The following is a 23,378-nucleotide window of genomic DNA, read 5'->3' on the forward strand; positions in this document are numbered from 1 at the left end:
CCCAGCCGTACCCTCTCACAGGGTGTAACCACTACATGTTCTATACCCCATTAAACATTGGAATTATCCCATAAAACCACGTCTGAAGTGATAGGGCAGAACACTATCTTTCTCTGTCGGGTGGGCAATGCCTATAATGCCACAGTGAGCTAAACTGTATATATAGCATACACCTATGCTGGCATCGTGTGGGCATCGTGTTCTGCCATCTCTATCTGCCGAGGCTTTATTCCCTGCCAAATGTAAGTTCACAGCATGGCATTGCTGGGGGTTGGACTACGGAGTGAATCTAACAGCCTTGGTATAAATATCCCTCGGTGGGGCACTCGCCTTATGTTCCTCTCCATCACAAACCCCAGCCAACATGGCCGCATGTTACCAACCCTCACACTTACATTTGATTCTCTTTGCAAATATAACCATAAAGCAGATTCTGCTTGTTGGTGAGATCTTTCACCTTGCGCTTTCCATGATGTTGTGAGAATTCTCATGTCATTCCTTTCGGAAGATCAATCAATGGCAAGAAGGCTCGAAGGGTCTGACCATCTGCTCTGCTTGTCACGGCTAGAAATTACATTCCTCCAGATACTCGGCTGATTCTGTATCAGGCTTAGATTCGAGCTCATAGCTAAGGACTGCTTGCCCCATATTCCCAGGGTGGGACATGCCCATTGGGAAACAGAGACTTCTCCAGTTGGGCACTGGGTTTCATGGTACATTTAGGGCACTTTGACTCTCTAGTCTTACCCTAAGTCCAATCACTGTGCAATGTATGAACAGGGCCACCGGATACCCAATTAACATTCCAGTGTCCTGTATGGTTAGGATATCGTAACAGTTCTCAATACTGACAACTGGGCCACCACAAGTTTTCCTGGTTTCGCATTGGGCCAGTGTGAAACCAGGAATACAGAGGTGGAGGAACTGACCTTTTGGAACTTCTATTGGGCTCCACCTTGGAGGTAGCCAAAGTCACCTATGAAGTGACAAGTTGTTTATTTTAGTTTTCCTTGTGGCCCCAGCCATCCCTTGTGGCCCCAGTCAGACTGGGCTCCATAGCCACCGCCATAGCCATTCTGTCAGGTGGGGGGGGGGGGGAGCCTCAATGTTTGGAAACCTGTGCTTTAAATAAAAACCCACCTAATGCTGTAACACTGGTATCTGTCAATGTACGACATGAAGCATTTTTATGGGAGCACTGAAACTAATCATCAATAGATTAAGAACTGAGTGGAGCTTTAATGAACACTGTGATGATGATAATTCTAATCACCTAGTAAAGGTTCATCCTGGGACCCCTAGTTCTGTGCATTATACTGCCCACCCTGCCCCTGCATTGCACAGTAGAGCTTTTGGACACACTTGTGTAGGTTTGGCTGGATAAAGTAAATAAAATATGACTGTTTTATGCACAAAGACAGTTATATCCTCCTCTTGGTTAGTTTTGTAGTTCCCCTTAAGGTGGCCATACATGCTAAGATCTTCACCCAATATCTTCACCCAATATCTTCACCCAATATCCCCTCCTATGGGTGGGCGATATCGGGCTAATTCGGTCTTTGGCCCTGGGGGGCCGCATTAACGAGCCGATGCGGCCCCCGATCAGACAGTTTCAAACCTGACCCATCGAGATCTGGCCGATTTCAGGCCAGATGTCGGTCAGGCAGGCCCATCGTTTGTGCCCATACACGGGCCAATAAGCTGCCGAATCAGTCTAAGCAACCGATATTGGCAGCTAGAATCAGCCTGTGTATGGCCACCTTTAGGGCTCTGGCACACGGGGGAGATTAGTCACCCGCGACAAAACTCCCTGTTCGCGGGCGACTAATCTCCCCGAGTTGCCTTGACCCGCCATCCCGCCAGCGAACATGTAAGTCGCCGGCGGGATGGCACACACGGCAGCGCGGGCGACTAATCTCCCCCGTGTGCCAGAGCCCTTAGACGAAGAGGATGCATGTAGCTCTGACAGTAGTGTAATACAGTGCGAGTTGGTTCAAAATCCCATTGGTATATGTGTGTCAGATACGGTAAAAGGCTGGGGTGGAGTTATGTCTCTTCTCTTTCATTTACCCCGGGATATGGCTGCCTGCATGAGAAGAGCCTGGGGTAGATTAGGCTCCAATGAAGAGTCTAAGGTATAGGGGGTACAAAAGACAAAGGTAGAGGAGGTAGAAAAGGTAAAGGAGGTAGAAGATTCAAAGGTAGACAAAGTAGAAAAGTCTAAGACAGAGGAAGTAGAAAAATCAAGGGTAGAGGAGGCAGAAAAGCCGACAATAGAAGAGGTAGAAAAAGTCTGGGGTAGAAGAAGTAGAAAAGTAGAGAAGGATGAAAAATCTACAGTAGAGGAGGCCTTTAGAAGAAACAGGTATCCTATGAGTGAGAGTTGGATAAATGTTGATGTTCCAGGACTATATGTTAGACAGATCATTTAGGGGGAAGCTTCCCGCTCCGTTTTTCATGGTTTTTACAGTTTTCGAAACCACGACTAAACTCATTTCCACTGAAACCACAAATGTCCAGTTAGAAATAGCAGACACCAAGTCTACAAACAACCCCCCCCCCCCCCCACTGAAAATCTCTATGGGCAAATACAGACGGGGCGATTAGTCATGGTGACTAATCACCACGGTAAAATGTTGCAGCAACTTGGGTGTATTTTAATGGGGGTCTCTTTGCAGCGATTAAATAAAGATTGTTAGAATTTGCCTGGGACAATTCCCGTTGACTTTGACATGACTCTGACAGCTTTTAGATGGCAAAGCTTTGTATTAATGTTTTTTGTGGTTTTTACACATTTGAGTTTTAACACACACAAACATGAATTGTGGAAAAAAGAAATACAAACATTAGTAAATGCCCCCTATGTGTGCCCAACCATTGCAGAGGCTCAGGCTAGAACAGTTGTGGTGCTAAAACTCAGTGTCTCTGTGTGGCTTAGAACCCTAGACCCTGGCTGGGCCATAGGGAGCTGTGGGAGTTGTCTGTGTTATTAGCCGTTAAGATCACCTGTTACTGCCTTTGTTTTGCCTATGACTGAATGCCATCTTTTTCCTATAGTGTTTGGGTATAGTGTGGGCTCCCTAAGTGCCATCTGTTTGCTTTTGACTTTGGTTTCTGTTGATGATCTTGACCTACTCACTGACCATGACCTTGTGTAGGAACCCATCAAGAAACCTCCTTCTTATACTTCATGGGCCTGGGCTAATTGTATGGAGTCAATAGCGACCCCTGTTGTTCCTAGAGTACAATGTATTGTCTACAATATAGGGGAACTTTGGTTCAGAAAGCTCCATTTCCATCTGGTACCATTGGGAATAAAGTTTGGCTGCTATTTTGTTTGTGTTGATGCAAATACACACGTTATAATACTCGGCAGACAACAATTTGTCTCCTTTTTAATTAAATATATGGGATGATAAAACCATCTGGAGCTGGGGAGATGGAGCAGGGGTTAACGGTGCATTTGGCACAACAATGTACTCTCTCCTACGAAGGATAAGATAAACATTTCCCAATATAAAACCTGTAAAGGCCAAATAAAACCCAGTCCATACAGGTTTGCTTTAAGAGTAGGGTAGAAATCACATTCATCTTGGTCCCCCGGGGACCACTTGGAAGAAAGAAGAAATGAATGAAATTAAAAAGCAGCCAATAGTACAGAGGATATAATATTATGTAACGGTTGTTATGATCGGTGCCCCTAATGCTGCTGCACCCATAATCCCACCAACAGCTGCAGGTTGCCCAATCCTTCACCGATATAGTTCTTCTGTGTAGACCCGCCCAGTGAGGGGATAGGGGCCACCATTGCCTGGTTACTAATAGTGCTACTTACCTTGGACAAAACACATTCTTTCCTGCTGTTGCTTAAACAACTGCCTGGATTTCTCAAGCGCTGAAGGCTCCTATCAGGCAGAAAAAGCTTTTACGTTCCTAATTTTCCCTTTGCACGGCTTAGTTCTCCAAGCGTCTCAAAAAATACCCTCTTTGATATGCATTTGTTGATGATCGATGTGTCAGCGCAATGAATGCCTGACAAGCCTGTGTGGGTAGCTGCACTGGAATATTAATAGTCATTCAAGCTTTCCCTTTTCTGATGCAAGTTTCCTCACCGCTGACCCTCCATGTTGGCTCACTGAGCAGCACCATCATGTAGGGACCTTTTCTTTCAGAGATTGGCCATAGCCTTCAGCTCGGTCTTTTTCTCCACCATTGGGTCGTTTCATGTGTGTGTCCCTGGGGCACTTATTTTATTTCCATTTGGATCTATGCAGATATATTCTTCATTAGCAGATTCTTCTTCTAGTTGGACGTGCTCCAGATCAATAATGGGGGTTACTGAACTTGCAGCGGAAGTGAAGGATGACAGATAATCACGTTGTACCATTACATTTGTCTTGAAGTCAAAACTGTCCCCTATAAATGTTCCTCATTTGCTTTTCCAACATGAATTTGGTTGTAATAATGACTTTCACTTTCCTGAACCAAAGTTTCCTGTTCCTGACTCAATTTGACAACCCTGTATCACCCCCAGGATATTTACTCCCTAACTTGGGGGTAGAGTAGGAAGAGAAATGGCCTCACTATATTGCCCCTGTGGTGTAGATGTATAATCATCAGTGGACTAGGGAGGTCATCATTGGACTAGGGAGATCAAGGGCCCACCGGGGCTGCCACCACAGGGGCTTCACCACACATCTCTAGGGCCCCACCCTAGTCATCAGGTCCATGAGGAACATCTGACACCATTACCCCCACCACCACCACATCAGCAACCAGCAGGGGAAGGTCAAGCACCCAGGGTTTCCTATGGGGAGTTGGGGGGTCCCTGTGTCCTGTTGGCACAGCCTGACCCTGATAATCATACCAGCCACTAGAGGGCATTCTTTCCTATTGTTCAGTTGCCACTTCTGCAGCCCAAAAGGAAAAGTAACCATCAACAACCCAGAACAGTAGGTCCAGGAATTGTGGGGAACAGGGGTGTAACTACAAAGGAAGCAGAGGGGGGGGTGCAGAAGGTATAGGGGGACCCATGAGGCCCTAATTAATGAACATATAGTTCATATATAGCCAGAGCCAGGAATTTGGTGCAAAATTAAATTAATACTAGCATTAACCCTCCAGGCTTTCACTGTACCCCAAAGACCAGGTTCTGCCCCCCCATTTTGTACATTATATGGTAACCTTAATTTGAGGATGAGACTAGTATAGACTTATGTATTGCAATTTTCCCAGCCTGGTTCTATGTGCTTTATGTAGGTATGGAGATTCCAGGACTTGGGGGAAGGTCCAGTAGTAAGAACATGTACTATACAGTTACACAGGGAGTGTCCGTAAGTTCCATAAGGGAAACATGCAATGCCCTTTTTTTAAATTTGCTGTGTTATAACTCAAATCTTGTTCCTGGCAGAACCCATAAGCGCTTAGCAGAGATGAGCCCATAACATTAAGGGCTTGTCATTTATTCGAGTTCTCTGGCTCCCTCCGTTCCCTGGTTAATATCTGAAACCCCCCTAGAATAATAACAATAATAATCTGCTGTGGAACTGCAGCCTGAAATGGGTCTGTTTAAGGGGCTTTTGTTGCTTCAAATTACTCAGATTACTCCCTTATATTATTACTGATTATAAATGTCTGTCAGTCTGATGAGAGTATTGTGTTATTCAGCCTCTCTCATCATTCCGCCCCGGCCCCATTCCCATCAGCACTTTCTCTTCCTCACAAGAATTATACTGTATAATAAGCCTTATAGAGATATAATGGTGCATATTGTTATGTATAATGGGACTGAGTATCTATAGGCCGATAATGATCTCCCCGCTCTGTATAATGGGGCTGAGTATCTATAGGCCGATAGTGATCTCCCCGCTTTGTATAATGGGGCTGAGTATCTATAGGCCGATAATGATCTCCCCGCTCTGTATAATGGGGCTGAGTATCTATAGGCCGATAATGATCTCCCCGCTCTGTATAATGGGGCTGAGTATCTATAGGCTGATAATGATCTCCCCGCTCTGTATAATGGGGCTGAGTATCTATAGGCTGATAATGATCTCCCCGCTCTGTATAATGGGGCTGAGTATCTATAGGCTGATAATGATCTCCCCGCTCTGTATAATGGGGCTGAGTATCTATAGGCTGATAATGATCTCCCCGCTCTGTATAATGGGGCTGAGTATCTATAGGCCGATAATGATCTCCCCGCTCTGTATAATGGGGCTGAGTATCTATAGGTCGATAATGATCTCCCCGCTCTGTATAACGGGGCTGAGTATCTATAGGCCGATAATGATCTCCCCGCTCTGTATAATGGGGCTGAGTATCTATAGGCCGATAATGATCTCCCCGCTCTGTATAATGGGGCTGAGTATCTATAGGCCGATAATGATCTCCCCGCTCTGTATAACGGGGCTGAGTATCTATAGGCTGATAATGATCTCCCCGCTCTGTATAACGGGGCTGAGTATCTATAGGCTGATAATGATCTCCCCGCTCTGTATAATGGGGCTGAGTATCTATAGGCCGATAATGATCTCCCCGCTCTGTATAACGGGGCTGAGTATCTATAGGCTGATAATGATCTCCCCGCTCTGTATAACGGGGCTGAGTATCTATAGGCCGATAATGATCTCCCCGCTCTGTATAATGGGGCTGAGTATCTATAGGCCGATAATGATCTCCCCGCTCTGTATAATGGGACTGAGTATCTATAGGCTGATAATGATCTCCCACTCTGTATAATGGGGCTGAGTATCTATAGGCCGATAATGATCTCCCCGCTCTGTATAATGGGGCTGAGTATCTATAGGCCGATAATGATCTCCCCGCTCTGTATAACGGGGCTGAGTATCTATAGGCCGATAATGATCTCCCCGCTCTGTATAACGGGACTGAGTATCTATAGGCCGATAATGATCTCCCCGCTCTGTATAACGGGACTGAGTATCTATAGGCCGATAATGATCTCCCCGCTCTGTATAACGGGACTGAGTATCTATAGGCCGATAATGATCTCCCCGCTCTGTATAACGGGACTGAGTATCTATAGGCCGATAATGATCTCCCCGCTCTGTATAATGGGTCTGAGTATCTATAGGCTGATAATGATCTCCCCGCTCTGTATAATGGGACTGAGTATCTATAGGCCGATAATGATCTCCCCGCTCTGTATAATGGGGCTGAGTATCTATAGGCTGATAATGATCTCCCCGCTCTGTATAACGGGGCTGAGTATCTATAGGCCGATAATGATCTCCCCGCTCTGTATAACGGGGCTGAGTATCTATAGGCCGATAATGATCTCCCCGCTCTGTATAATGGGGCTGAGTATCTATAGGCCGATAATGATCTCCCCGCTCTGTATAATGGGGCTGAGTATCTATAGGCCGATAATGATCTCCCCGCTCTGTATAACGGGGCTGAGTATCTATAGGCCGATAATGATCTCCCCGCTCTGTATAACGGGGCTGAGTATCTATAGGCCGATAATGATCTCCCCGCTCTGTATAATGGGGCTGAGTATCTATAGGCCGATAATGATCTCCCCGCTCTGTATAACGGGGCTGAGTATCTATAGGCCGATAATGATCTCCCCGCTCTGTATAATGGGGCTGAGTATCTATAGGCCGATAATGATCTCCCCGCTCTGTATAATGGGACTGAGTATCTATAGGCCGATAATGATCTCCCCGCTCTGTATAATGGGGCTGAGTATCTATATGGGGATAATAATGATAAGCAGTAGAGAATTTCCAATAAAGCAATAGGATGTTAAGGGAGTTGCTCTATGAGATATAAAGTACAGACTGTGACTCCCGTGAAGCTGCTGATTGAAGTCACGTTGCCAAAGCAGAGTAAATGACTGAAATCTAATTTAGGTTTAGTGCAATGTGGCCTCATCCAACAACATGTAATGGGGCTGCTGGGAAATCCCTGCGCTATAATGAATAGGGTCAGAGAGAAGGTCGCTGCCTGATTAGAGTGCATCGCAGGGTTCCTCTGTCAGTTCGGGGCCACGCTGAGCACTAGAGAGACTGGGTGATTGGAGAGGGGGACATTATGTGTATAATCCTGCACATGCCAAATTGGGGTTGAGAATACGGCATTGCCACAAACATCCATTAACCAGGCAGGAAGGGGTAGAGAATAACGGTTATATCTCTCTGTAGATCAGGAGACAAATGCAAGGTTTCAGGAAGGCATTGGCTGAGGGTCGGCCTGTCACACTGTATGTCTCTGTACCCCACCTTCTGCCCCGTCTGTGCCCTCTCTGTACCCCACCTTCTTCATCTCCGTACCCTCACACCTACTCTGCGTATGTACATACCTTCCCCAGCACTGCCCCGATCCTACCCAATCCCCACTCCCTCTGCTCCTCTGTGCCACTCTGTGCCCTCCCCCCTTATCTCCATTGCTCCTACTCCCTACACCTTTACTGATCTCTGTGCCCCCCATTCCCTTCCCCAGTCTCCATGCCTTCTCCCCCTCATCCATGATTCTTTATTCAGCTATTTTCCCTATTATCTTTTCTCTGTTTTTCTGATCTCCATCCCTTCTCTGCCTCACTGTGACTGGTTCAGTGCTCTCTGTGCCCTTACCCCTCTCTATCTCCATGCCTTTACTGACCCATGCTCAGTGCCCTACTCCCTATCAGAGCTCCATGCCCTTCCTGCACCTTCCCCACCCTTTGCTGATCTCTCTGCCTTATTTCCCCATGAAGTCCCCAATCTCCATTCCTTTTCCACCTTCTCCACCTCCACTTTGGTGATTTTTATGCCCTGTACCTTTCTTCCTCACTTCTTCCTTGATATTCAAACCTTCTCTCCATGCTGGCACCCAAATTGCTGCCATACTGAATCCCCTCTGTGCCCACATGCCCATCTTACCTCTACTTTCTTACTCTGTACCCATTCTCTACCTCCTCCCTACTTTGTCACTGGTCTCTGTGCCCTTTGTCCAACTCCTTCCATTTATTTCCATGCCTACTGCCCACTGTATTACTGATATCTCTGCCCTTTATCCCTAATACCCAGATCTCCATGCCTTACCTGCCTCCACCCAGGCCTCCTTCACCCTGAAGCTCCTGTATATACAAACTCACGACCAGCTCACGGTTATTCTCCCTGGCTGCTCTCAGATCACTTTGGAGGCCCAATAAGCCACATATTACAGATACCCAGCTCCGACCTTGCTTTGAAGAACTGAACATTTCTATAATATGATTCCAGCTTGCTGCCCAGAACTGGCCAGAGAAGTAATTCCCTTCATGTCAGTATATAATATTTATTGGCGGCTTCCCGTGCTTCCCTGGGTGGGTTTGTAGCTATCAGGCGTTCCTGCTGAATTATAAATTTACAAGAGAAGGCTTTAGTTTCTATTTGTATTAAACAGATCCTTTACAAGCACTGAATGACTTTCTGCCCCTGCACAGCCCTGACCCGTGCCCTTTCTCTCTCTGGGTAGGGTAACTGGCATCTGATAGACCCTCACATTTGTGTCTGTAGTTGGCAGTTAGTCTGGGGATGCCACCAAACTATATTCTCTATTTACTCAGCTTCTTTATTGACTCTACATTTGCTCATCTATCCTACTCTCCATGTATCCTTTATGTTTCCTCATACAGATAGAGATAGATAGATAGATAGATAGATACGGTAGATAGATAGATAGATACGGTAGATAGATAGATACGGTAGATAGATAGATACGGTAGATAGATACGATAGATAGATAGATAGATACGGTAGATAGATAGATAGATAGATACGGTAGATAGATAGATACGGTAGATAGATAGATAGATATGGTAGATAGATAGATAGATAGATACGGTAGATAGATAGATAGATACGGTAGATAGATAGACAGATGATGATGATAGATAGACAGAGACAGATAGATAGATAGATAGATAGATATGGTCTGGGCGACGTCTAAGCAGGTTATGTAATAAAAGGCACTAAGTTTGCCCAGGAGCAGTTACCAATAACAACCAATCAGCAGGCAGAATTTACTGCTATGGTTTACTGCTCCTGAGCAAACTTAGTGCATTTTATTACATATGGGGTTAAAATATAAAAAAACGTGTGTGGTAAATATTTAATAACGGTCTCACTTAAATCACTGTGTTTAATTTGCTGCAGAATATGTTGCCCCAAAGGGTAATAACTTGTCAACATCTTCCCACAAAACTAGTAGTGACGGTGACAACTCAGATCAGATTTCCTAAAGATGACAATAAATGGTGCCAGCGGGTGGGTCTCAGTGGGTGGGTGCCAGTGGGTGGGTGCTCGTCTGCGCATTGCCAATAACATGGGCGTCTTTATCTCTCACTCATGAATATTCCTTTATTCTGACTCCTCATCAGGCAATGAGACAACTGTCACGGCAGTCGCAACTCCCTGTCCCTAAAATGTAATATTTATGGCTGGAATGTTTAGGGGTTGGTGTGATAGAAGGTTCCATTCAGGCACGGAGCAGTAACCCATTCTGGGGCGTCTTTAACTCATTGTGCGCAGAGCCAGACATCACTGGGTGGGTTACTGGGTTACTGGGCCGTGAAGAACCAGAACCAGTGACTTCCCTGCTGAGATAAAGCAACTCATTTAATTAATAGTCACCATGGAAAGTGGCAGCATGGCAGGGAATGGGTTACTGTGCCGGGCACAGTCTGTATAGTCTTTCTACTCTCTCCTAGATATTATTACATTCCTAAAATGATGGTGAATTATTTGATAAAGCAATATTTTCATATATCTCTGTAACCTTATTACAAGCTCGTAGGGCTCTGACCATATGATAGGCCCTAAACACCTGGCACCATGGGCACAGCTATCCGTACCATCCCCAATGCCCCCCTGTGTGTAACTAAGGGAAGACCCTAGTAAGTCCCCCTGGGTTCCTGCTTTATCTCCCCAAGGGGACTAATCTCTGTGGTTAAGTCCCAATTTAGAAACAGTAAAACCCAGAGAAATGGATTCTATTAATGAGAGAAGTAACTCAGGCCCGGTGAGCGCATCCCTTCTGATCTGAGGCAGAAAATCCCTCGTTTAATTCCTGTGTCGACTCCTTGTAACCCAAAGCATATCCCTTAGTCTCGCAGCGCTTCAGGGTTTCGGTAGCAGAAAGCAGATATGGATGGATATGGGCCGGGCTTGTATCTAATATTGTACTGAGAGAGGAGGAAACCTGTTATCCAGAAAGCTCCCAATTACAGTAAGGTTCCAACTAAGATATAATTACCCCTTATTGGAGGCAGAACAGCCCTATTGGGTTTATTTAATGGTTAAATGATTCCCTTTTCTCTGTAATAATAAAACAGTACCTGTACTTGATCCCAACTAAGATATAATTACCCCTTATTGGGGGCAGAACAGCCCTATTGGGTTTATTTAATGGTTAAATGATTCCCTTTTCTCTGTAATAATAAAACAGTACCTGTACTTGATCCCAACTAAGATATAATTACCCCTTATTGGGGCAGAACAGCCCTATTGGGTTTATTTAATGGTTAAATGATTCCCTTTTCTCTGTAATAATAAAACAGTACCTGTACTTGATCCCAACTAAGATATAATTACCCCTTATTGGGGGCAGAACAGCCCTATTGGGTTTATTTAATGGTTAAATGATTCCCTTTTCTCTGTAATAATAAAACAGTACCTGTACTTGATCCCAACTAAGATATAATTACCCCTTATTGGGGGCAGAACAGTCCTATTGGGTTTATTTAATGGTTAAATGATTCCCTTTTCTCTGTAATAATAAAACAGTATCTGTACTTGATCCCAACTAAGATATAATTACCCCTTATTGGGGGCAGAACAGCCCTATTGGGTTTATTTAATGGTTAAATGATTCCCTTTTCTCTGTAATAATAAAACAGTATCTGTACTTGATCCCAACTAAGATATAATTACCCCTGATTGGGGCAGAATTGTCCTATTGGGTTTATGTTATGTTTTAATGGTTTTTAAGTAGATTTAACACATGGAGATCCAAATTACAGAAAAAAGAGTATTCTGGATAACAGGTCCCATAGCTATACTGTGTCATCATTTTTTTTAATAACATTATTGTTCAGCATAAAGTTCCAGTTTGGAACTTCAGCTGTTATCTGGTTGCTAGGGTTTAAATTACCTTAGTAACCTGGGAGTGGCTTGAATGAGAGACTGCTATATGAATAGGAGAGGACATGGGTAGAAAAATAAGTAATAAAAAGTAACAATAACAATAAAACTGTAGCTTGACAGTAGTTTTTTTGTTGCCGGGGTCAGTGACCCCCATTTAAAAGTTGCAAAGCAGCAGAAGAAGAAGGCAAATAATTAAAAAATGATGCAAATTAAATAATGAAGACCAATTGAAAAGTTGCCTAGAATTGAATCACCCTTTAAAAGCTCGCTGTCGCCCACTCCCCCCCCCCCCCCGTGCCTATCGTCGGCCGTTGGCATTTGTCAGGGGGACTAAAACCACAACATACATCTTCATAAAACTGCGCATAAAGTGACAGTGACTGGGAGCCGACGGCCTATAATTACTTGCCCTTTAGCCGCAACAAGTGTTTAATTTTACACCTGAACGAGCCGCTCTCTGTTCCAACCCGTTTCTAATTAAACTTCAATCACCTCACAAGTCATTTGCAGAAGCGCGGAGAAGCCAGAGGGCCGGGAAGATTCCCCCGCAATCCCACGCAGCCCCATCCGCTATCTCTCCCGAATCATGTCCGACGTGATTCGCTGCTACAGGATGAATGGGCCCCGCGCTGACGACTCGTTAAACCAACGACACTCTACTAAAGCCGACCGCTAATTAATTTCCCTTAATCTCTCTCTGTCTTACACTCTAATATACAGAGGGGCACAGATACAATACAGGGAGAGGGAACCATTGGGGGAAGGGAATCCTGCCCTGCAGAGCTTATACTCTAATATACAGAGGGACACAGATACAATACAGGGAGAGGGAACCATTGGGAGAAGGGAATCCTGCCCTGCAGAGCTTACACTCTAATATACAGAGGGACACAGATACAATACAGGGAGAGGGAACCATTGGGAGAAGGGAATCCTGCCCCGCAGAGCTTACACTCTAATATACAGAGAAACACAGATACAATACAGGGAGAGGGAACCATTGGGAGAAGGGAATCCTGCCCTGCAGAGCTTACACTCTAATATACAGAGGGGCACAGATACAATACAGGGAGAGGGAACCATTGGGAGAAGGGAATCCTGCCCTGCAGAGCTTACACTCTAATATACAGAGGGACACAGATACAATACAGGGAGAGGGAACCATTGAGAGAAGGGAATCCTGCCCTGCAGAGCTTACACTCTAATATACAGAGGGACACAGATACAATACAGGGAGAGGGAACCATTGGGAGAAGGGAATCCTGCCCTGCAGAGCTTACATTCTAATATACAGAGGGACACAGATACAATACAGGGAGAGGGAACCATTGGGAGAAGGGAATCCTGCCCTGCAGAGCTTACACTCTAATATACAGAGGGGCACAGATACAATACAGGGAGAGGGAACCATTGGGAAAAGGGAATCCTGCCCTGCAGAGCTTACACTCTAATATACAGAGGGACACAGATACAATACAGGGAGAGGGAACCATTGGGAGAAGGGAATCCTGCCCTGCAGAGCTTACACTCTAATATACAGAGGGACACAGATACAATACAGGGAGAGGGAACCATTGGGAGAAGGGAATCCTGCCCTGCAGAGCTTACACTCTAATATACAGAGGGACACAGATACAATACAGGGAGAGGGAACCATTGGGAGAAGGGAATCCTGCCCTGCAGAGCTTACACTCTAATATACAGAGGGACACAGATACAATACAGGGAGAGGGAACCATTGGGAGAAGGGAATCCTGCCCTGCAGAGCTTACACTCTAATATACAGAGGGACACAGATACAATACAGGGAGAGGGAACCATTGGGAGAAGGGAATCCTGCCCTGCAGAGCTTACACTCTAATATACAGAGGGGCACAGATACAATACAGGGAGAGGGAACCATTGGGAGAAGGGAATCCTGCCCTGCAGAGCTTACACTCTAATATACAGAGGGACACAGATACAATACAGGGAGAGGGAACCATTGAGAGAAGGGAATCCTGCCCTGCAGAGCTTACACTCTAATATACAGAGGGACACAGATACAATACAGGGAGAGGGAACCATTGGGAGAAGGGAATCCTGCCCTGCAGAGCTTACATTCTAATATACAGAGGGACACAGATACAATACAGGGAGAGGGAACCATTGGGAGAAGGGAATCCTGCCCTGCAGAGCTTACACTCTAATATACAGAGGGGCACAGATACAATACAGGGAGAGGGAACCATTGGGAAAAGGGAATCCTGCCCTGCAGAGCTTACACTCTAATATACAGAGGGACACAGATACAATACAGGGAGAGGGAACCATTGGGAGAAGGGAATCCTGCCCTGCAGAGCTTACACTCTAATATACAGAGGGACACAGATACAATACAGGGAGAGGGAACCATTGGGAGAAGGGAATCCTGCCCTGCAGAGCTTACACTCTAATATACAGAGGGACACAGATACAATACAGGGAGAGGGAACCATTGGGAGAAGGGAATCCTGCCCTGCAGAGCTTACACTCTAATATACAGAGGGACACAGATACAATACAGGGAGAGGGAACCATTGGGAGAAGGGAATCCTGCCCTGCAGAGCTTACACTCTAATATACAGAGGGACACAGATACAATACAGGGAGAGGGAACCATTGGGAGAAGGGAATCCTGCCCTGCAGAGCTTACATTCTAATATACAGAGGGACACAGATACAATACAGGGAGAGGGAACCATTGGGAGAAGGGAATCCTGCCCTACAGAGCTTACACTCTAATATACAGAGGGACACAGATACAATACAGGGAGAGGGAACCATTGGGAGAAGGGAATCCTGCCCTGCAGAGCTTACACACTAATATACAGAGGGACACAGATACAATACAGGGAGAGGGAACCATTGGGAGAAGGGAATCCTGCCCTACAGAGCTTACACTCTAATATACAGAGGGACACAGATACAATACAGGGAGAGGGAACCATTGGGAGAAGGGAATCCTGCCCTGCAGAGCTTACATTCTAATATACAGAGGGACACAGATACAATACAGGGAGAGGGAACCATTGGGAGAAGGGAATCCTGCCCTGCAGAGCTTACACTCTAATATACAGAGGGACACAGATACAATACAGGGAGAGGGAACCATTGGGAAAAGGGAATCCTGCCCTGCAGAGCTTACACTCTAATATACAGAGGGACACAGATACAATACAGGGAGAGGGAACCATTGGGAGAAGGGAATCCTGCCCTGCAGAGCTTACACTCTAATATACAGAGGGACACAGATACAATACAGGGAGAGGGAACCATTGGGAGAAGGGAATCCTGCCCTGCAGAGCTTACACTCTAATATACAGAGGGACACAGATACAATACAGGGAGAGGGAACCATTGGGAGAAGGGAATCCTGCCCTGCAGAGCTTACACTCTAATATACAGAGGGACACAGATACAATACAGGGAGAGGGAACCATTGGGAGAAGGGAATCCTGCCCTGCAGAGCTTACACTCTTATATACAGAGGGGCACAGATACAATACAGGGAGAGGGAACCATTGGGAGAAGGGAATCCTGCCCTGCAGAGCTTACACTCTAATATACAGAGGGACACAGATACAATACAGGGAGAGGGAACCATTGGGAAAGGGAATCCTGCCCTGCAGAGCTTACACTCTAATATACAGAGGGACACAGATACAATACAGGGAGAGGGAACCATTGGAGAAGGGAATCCTGCCCTGCAGAGCTTACATTCTAATATACAGAGGGACACAGATACAATACAGGGAGAGGGAACCATTGGGAGAAGGGAATCCTGCCCTACAGAGCTTACACTCTAATATACAGAGGGACACAGATACAATACAGGGAGAGGGAACCATTGGGAGAAGGGAATCCTGCCCTGCAGAGCTTACACACTAATATACAGAGGGACACAGATACAATACAGGGAGAGGGAACCATTGGGAGAAGGGAATCCTGCCCTACAGAGCTTACACTCTAATATACAGAGGGACACAGATACAATACAGGGAGAGGGAACCATTGGGAGAAGGGAATCCTGCCCTGCAGAGCTTACATTCTAATATACAGAGGGACACAGATACAATACAGGGAGAGGGAACCATTGGGAGAAGGGAATCCTGCCCTGCAGAGCTTACACTCTAATATACAGAGGGACACAGATACAATACAGGGAGAGGGAACCATTGGGAGAAGGGAATCCTGCCCTGCAGAGCTTACACTCTAATATACAGAGGGACACAGATACAATACAGGGAGAGGGAACCATTGGGAGAAGGGAATCCTGCCCTGCAGAGCTTACACTCTAATATACAGAGGGACACAGATACAATACAGGGAGAGGGAACCATTGGGAAAAGGGAATCCTGCCCTGCAGAGCTTACACTCTAATATACAGAGGGACACAGATACAATACAGGGAGAGGGAACCATTGGGAGAAGGGAATGCTGCCCTGCAGAGCTTACACTCTAATATACAGAGGGACACAGATACAATACAGGGAGAGGGAACCATTGGGAAAAGGGAATCCTGCCCTGCAGAGCTTACACTCTAAATAATTAAGTGATGTTAGAGAGAAAGTTGGCTGAACCGTTCCCCCCGGGAGTTCAGACTCGCCACAGTAGCATTATTATTAATATTATTATTTTGCGTCTGCATCTCGCGCAGGATAATGAGCGGCTGGGAGTGAGATATGGATGTGTCTCCCCATTAGCAGCACCCTGTACGGCAGCCCTATCATAACCCGGTGAGTGCGGCTACACTGATCCTGGCACCCTCACCCACTCATTAGTAATGATGTAACTCCCAGCACCCTGCTTTGTAACAAGAGGCGCCAGGTTGGACTGCAGCTCTGCTCTCTGCTCATTAGGGGGAAATTCAATTTACAATTAACTTTTAATAAGACGTATATAATATTATCCTCAGACAATAGGCAGGGCCCTTCTGCATCTGTATATGAACTGCATAAATGTATGTATTAGTAACTGGGGCCCCGGCAGCCAGGCCATACCACAAATGAGATGGTGTGAAAGGGGTTAATCACGTAATCGACAAATTGTGATTGGTCTTTATTCTTTATTGTTAGTGTTTTGTTTTTTTTTAATTATTTCACATTTTGTTCAGCAGCTCTCCAGTTTGGAATTTCTGGTTGCTAGGGTTCAAATTACCTTAGCAACCAGGGAGTCGTTTGAATGAGAAACTCATATATGAATAGGGGAGGGCCTGAGTAGAAAGTGAAGTAATAAAAAGTATCAATTATATTGTTGCCTAACAGGGCAATCGTTTTTGTAGCTGCTGCGGTCAGTGACCCCCTTTTTGAAAGCTGGAAAGAGTAGGAAGATGAAGGCAAATAATTCAAAAACTAAAAAAAAATGAAGACCAATTGAAAAGTTGCTTAGACTTGGGCATTCTTTAACATACTTAACGTTTACCCCTTTAATAGAACAATAAGTCTTGAAAAATAAGAGTGGAAGTCTAAACACAAAGGGAATCTGATTTGAGGTTGCTATGGTTTAGGACCGTAGCAACCAGCTAGCATTTTTTACATTTTAGCTTGGAAAAAAGCAAAAAATTTTTTTTTAAATGTTCAGGTATCAATTTATGGATAATAATAGAGTTATAATGGGCAACGTTCAATAACCAGGCTGTGATTGGTCTATTCTTCATCAGCCATTTTTCTGCTCTCCCCACAGAAATCCAAGGATGAGACCGGACGATACAGCAGATCCTACACTCCCACCAGCACCCTGGGGGTGGAGCTGCGCAGGGGGAGGAGGCGGCCCTCCTACACGCTACAGGTGCCCCCCTGGCGGCCTGGGGAGAGGGCGAGGTCACCTGACTATGACAGCATGCAGAGACCCACAACTCTGCCCCTGCGGATCCCTCCCCGGATCTCCATCACGCACGCTGATTCCGACAGGTAGGAACCTGGGGTCTTCTGAATGTGACTGTCCCACTGCTGCTGAACTACAACTCCCAGAGTCGCAGTGAGTTGTAGTTCAGTAGCCGCTGGGGGAGCTACAGTGGCCTTATTGTTGGGACATATACACATTGTATAAACTGCTGTACTGTATTGTCTCATAATGGACCAGATGTGACTCCGCTGGGGGGTCAGATGGAACATTCCATTGCTTGGTATCTCCGTGCTTATTTAGTGCTGAGCGTCTGTAGCTGGAAGGTTCTGGGCCCACGTGCATTGCATTCAACCCCCCAATGCCAACGTGTCGGTTATTTGGTTCCATTTCTGCCCTCGGTGTCGGGACCAGTTCATTCCTTGTTCATTGGTGGTGACCACTCCTGTAATGTACAGTAGGGGGTACATTATCCCTTATAATACATGAGTGATACTCAGAGTTCCCTGTATAACTCAGCCTGCAGCCTTGTGCCTTTATATGGGGGGCACAGAACCCCTCAGTGACTGCTAATATCCTTATCATTTACAGTAGGGGGTACATTATCCCTTATAATACATGAGTGATACTCAGAGTTCCCTGTATAACTCAGCCTGCAGCCTTGTGCCTTTATATGGGCACAGAACCCCTCAGTGACTGCTAATATCCTTATCATTTACAGTAGGGGGTACATTATCCCTTATAATACATGAGTGATACTCAGAGTTCCCTGTATAACTCAGCCTGCAGCCTTGTGCCTTTATATGGGCACAGAACCCCTCAGTGACTGCTAATATCCTTATCATTTACAGTAGGGGGTACATTATCCCTTATAATACATGAGTGATACTCAGAGTTCCCTGTATAACTCAGCCTGCAGCCTTGTGCCTTTATATGGGCACAGAACCCCTCAGTGACTGCTAATATCCTTATCATTTACAGTAGGGGGTACATTATCCCTTATAATACATGAGTGATACTCAGAGTTCCCTGTATAACTCAGCCTGCAGCCTTGTGCCTTTATATGGGCACAGAACCCCTCAGTGACTGCTAATATCCTTATCATTTACAGTAGGGGGTACATTATCCCTTATAATACATGAGTGATACTCAGAGTTCCCTGTATAACTCAGCCTGCAGCCTTGTGCCTTTATATGGGCACAGAACCCCTCAGTGACTGCTAATATCCTTATCATTTACAGTAGGGGGTACATTATCCCTTATAATACATGAGTGATACTCAGAGTTCCCTGTATAACTCAGCCTGCAGCCTTGTGCCTTTATATGGGCACAGAACCCCTCAGTGACTGCTAATATCCTTATCATTTACAGTAGGGGGTACATTATCCCTTATAATACATGAGTGATACTCAGAGTTCCTGCCCCACAGGTCTCACATCTTCGTTACGTTACCTAGTCTTGTAAGGAAAGAGAGGCGCTCAAAGGGTTAACCTAATCCGCTATAATTCTATTTTCCGATTGCATCACACTCAATCCAGAGTCGATAATCTAATTTTGCTTCTTGCATTTCCTATTGGGTCGGCTCAATACTCATTAATGTTGCTGACGGGCCGGCCTGGTCATTAACACTAAGACGCTGCACTTCCCAACCCCGGGCCTATTTGCCATTGATTTCCCAGTTTATTGAGTTAAGGAAACACTGTAGCGCGCAGCCCGGTAACGACTACAGATCGTTAGCCCATTAGCGGATCAAGGTGCGTCTGTATTCAACCTCAAGGGCTGCAAAAACCGCCAGGGGCTTCCCTGTGTGGTTGGATGTGGGACGTGTGAGTTCTCTAGTTGGGAATTTCAGCACTAATCTGGTTGCTAGGCTCCAAACTACCTTAGCAACCAGGGAGCGGCTTTAATGAGAGACTGGTACATTTATAGGAGAGGATCTGAACAGAAAGAAAAGCATTGTGGCCTCACAGAGCAATAGTTATTGGCCCATTTGAAGGTCAGAAAGAGTCAGAAGAAAAAGGTAAATCATTTATAAACTATAAATAATGAAGACCAACTGAAAAGTTGCTTAGAAATGGCCATTTTTTTCCTAAACCCATCAGTTAATAGAGCTTCTCCAGCAGAATCCTGCATTGTAATCTGTTTTTCCCATGGGGCTAGCCATATTCTTCATTTCCCAGGGTGCCACAGCCATGTGACCTGTGCTCTGATAAACTTCAGTCTCACTTTACTGCTGCGCTGCAAGTTGGAGTGATATCCCCCCTCCTCACACCCAGCAGCCGATCAGCAGAACAATGGGAAGGGAGCAAGATAGCAGCTCCCAGTAGGTATCAGAATAGCACTCAATAGTAAGAAATCCAAGTCCGGCTTGGGACTCCTCCAGTTACATGGGAGTAGGAGAAACAATAGGTTAGCTGAAAGCAGTTCTAATGTGTAGCGCTGGCTGAAAGCTCAGACTCAGGCACAATCAATACAAGATATTATAATACAGATATTCCTTCGCAGTGTCTGGCTCAGCTGAACTAAAACAAAGACAAAAAGGGTCAATTACCAAGTGCAAAAAATGGGTGCAATCTGCATTTTTTTATGGACTGTGCCTGCCTTAGCGAATACAGTGCTGCCCCTTTCAGCAGTACCTTATTCATAAAGGGTGGGCAGGGGGAGGCACGTGGGAGCCCCTGTTGCCCTCTTCCCATCCCCCTAACTTAGTCCTGCAGCGGGTCGGATACCTACAGGTTATGGGTAGAATTTCAAAGTGGGGGAATAGATGGGGGTCTGCGGGTTGTGGGCGGGGTTACGAGTACTTTCTGTTTAATGGTGGTTTGCAGATCGCAGATAAGGCAGTTGTGGGTTGGCTAGTGGGTCCAAGTGCGTAAAAATTTGAAACCCCAATTTTGGGCGAATCTGTTCCGTTTCACTTTGCCGAAAAATTTGCGAAACGGCGAAAATGTCTTGCGCCAAAAAATTCTATTCTTTTGTCGCCCGCGGCTATTCTTTTGTCACCCGCGGCTATTCTTTTGTCGCCCGCGGCTATTCTTTTTTGACGCCGGCGACAATTTTTGGACGTGCAGCAAATTTTTTCATCTGTTTCGCGAAACAATCCGCCAATGGCGAAACACGGAAATTCGCAGCGGATCCATGCCTGGCGAAACATTTCGCCCATCACTACTAGTAACCAAGGTAACCACGATAAAAAGTTGCACGTTGGCCAGTGGTTGACAAAGGGTAAGTTATACTCAGCTTGGGAATACAAAGGGTACGCTAACTAATACAAAAATGATATATACTCCCAGTGGGTAGCACAGTATTCATACACTAGACTCCTATGCTGATTGGTTGCTATGGAGTTACCGGACAGTAGGAAACCAACAAAATCCCATAAATTCCTCCGCCCAACCTGTATTCCCTTCTGACCATACGGCAAGGAAACAGAATGGCTGCAATTACCTCTGCGCTGACCTTGAGAAATGAAGGATGCAGGGAGTTGGGAGAATAAAAGTGGCAGTTTGTCGAGTTTCAGCGGGACTGTCATTGGCTGAGATTCCGTAATAAGCCAAATATACACTCTCAGCGGCGGGATTGCAGCAATGCGTTTTACACCGAGGGGTTATTATTATTATTTATTTTGCAGTGCATGGTTACACACGGGCAGGCGTAGGGCCTCATTTATCGCCATTAAAGCAACGGTGCCCCATTTTGCTCCATAGCAACAGAAGCCTTGATTACAGCCCACTCTGTATCCCTCCCCTGCCGGGTTTATTATAGGGAACTGGGCACTTGTTTAAGGGCGGATGGATTCCGGCTCCATGGCACATTAGCCCCCAGGAACCGTACTTACACATCTGGCAGTTTTCAAGGGGAAATAAACCCCACTGAGGATTTGTACTGCTAAATAGCTGAATCAGTTTCTAAGCAGCTATGCATCATGGGGATTTTATGTGCACCCCCAGCCCCAAACTGCATTATTACTTGGCCGCCTAGATCAGGAGGAAATAGAATATTTTGGAGCGGCGTTAGTGGGAATTCAGGCTGTGGCTGCTGCCAAATTATTTTCATAGCGACGTCCAAATCTGCAATAAAAATTTCATATCCCAGGGGCCACTGGGGGTGGGCATTGGGCCGGGGGGCCCCCTACTCACCACACTTTGTCACCCCAATTCCACCAGAAATTCACCCACTAACAAACAATCCAATTATTCCAACATCCGATTCAGAATTAAATCTTTACTCTCCCCCATATGTAATAAAAGGCACTAAGTTTGCCCAGGAGCAGTAACCCATAGCAACCAATCAGCAGGTAGAATTTACAGGTCACTAGTTTAAATGCAAACATCTTATTGGTTGCTATTGGTTACTGCCCCTGGGCAAACTTAGTGCCTTTTATTACATAGCCCCATAAATCTCTGATGGGAACTAAAAAGCCATCAGCCACTGTTCCCAGAGCCTCAGCGCCCCTCCCTGTTTAGGGGTCCCGTATGCACAGGATCTGCACCCCCAGCCCCAAACTGCATTATTACTTGGCCGCCTAGATCAGGAGGAAAAATACCCACAAGGTAAACCCTGCTCAGTATCTAGCTTTACTTTCCCTTTAATGCGTACAATATATTTGGCAAATACAAAGGAACGTGGCCAGAAACAGCTTTACTTTCCCTTTAAAGGGCAAGTAAATTAATGCCTATGATATACTTGGCGAATACAAATAAACCTGTTTCTGGCCATGTTTATTTGTATTTGCCAAATAGATCATATGCATTAATTTACTTGCCCTTTAAAGGGAAAGTAAAGCTGTTTCTGGCCACGTTCCTTTGTATTTGCCAAATATATTGTACGCATTAAAGGGAAAGTAAAGCTAGATACTGAGCAGGGTTTACCTTGTGGGTATTTTTCCTCCTGATCTAGGCGGCCAAGTAATAATGCAGTTTGGGGCTGGGGGTGCAGATCCTGTGCATACGGGACCCCTAAACAGGGAGGGGCGCTGAGGCTCTGGGAACAGTGGCTGATGGCTTTTTAGTTCCCATCAGAGATTTATGGGGCTATGTAATAAAAGGCACTAAGTTTGCCCAGGGGCAGTAACCCATAGCAACCAATAAGATGTTTGCATTTAAACTAGTGACCTGTAAATTCTACCTGCTGATTGGTTGCTATGGGTTACTGCTCCTGGGCAAACTTAGTGCCTTTTATTACATATGGGGGAGAGTAAAGATTTAATTCTGAATCGGATGTTGGAATAATTGGATTGTTTGTTAGTGGGTGAATTTCTGGTGGAATTGGGGTGACAAAGTGTGGTGAGTAGGGGCCCCCCCGGCCCAATGCCCACCCCCAGTGGCCCCTGGGATATGAAATTTTTATTGCAGATTTGGACGTCGCTATGAAAATAATTTGGCA

General features: G+C 45.6%; 1 protein-coding gene across 2 annotated transcripts in view; it reads left to right on the top strand.

Annotated features, from left to right (window-relative positions):
* The window catches only part of pde4a (phosphodiesterase 4A), a 314,491-nt gene that overhangs the window by 58,420 nt on the left and 232,693 nt on the right, over window positions 1–23,378 (top strand). For both annotated transcript variants that reach the window (XM_031899385.1, XM_031899384.1), the window contains exon 3: window positions 17,835–18,061. In XM_031899385.1, coding sequence (XP_031755245.1) covers window positions 17,835–18,061 — 227 coding nt within the window. The remainder of the gene's footprint in view (window positions 1–17,834; window positions 18,062–23,378) is intronic.

The sequence above is a fragment of the Xenopus tropicalis genome, chromosome 3, assembly GCF_000004195.4.
Source record: "Xenopus tropicalis strain Nigerian chromosome 3, UCB_Xtro_10.0, whole genome shotgun sequence".
In the NCBI taxonomy this organism is placed as follows: Eukaryota; Metazoa; Chordata; class Amphibia; order Anura; family Pipidae; genus Xenopus; species Xenopus tropicalis.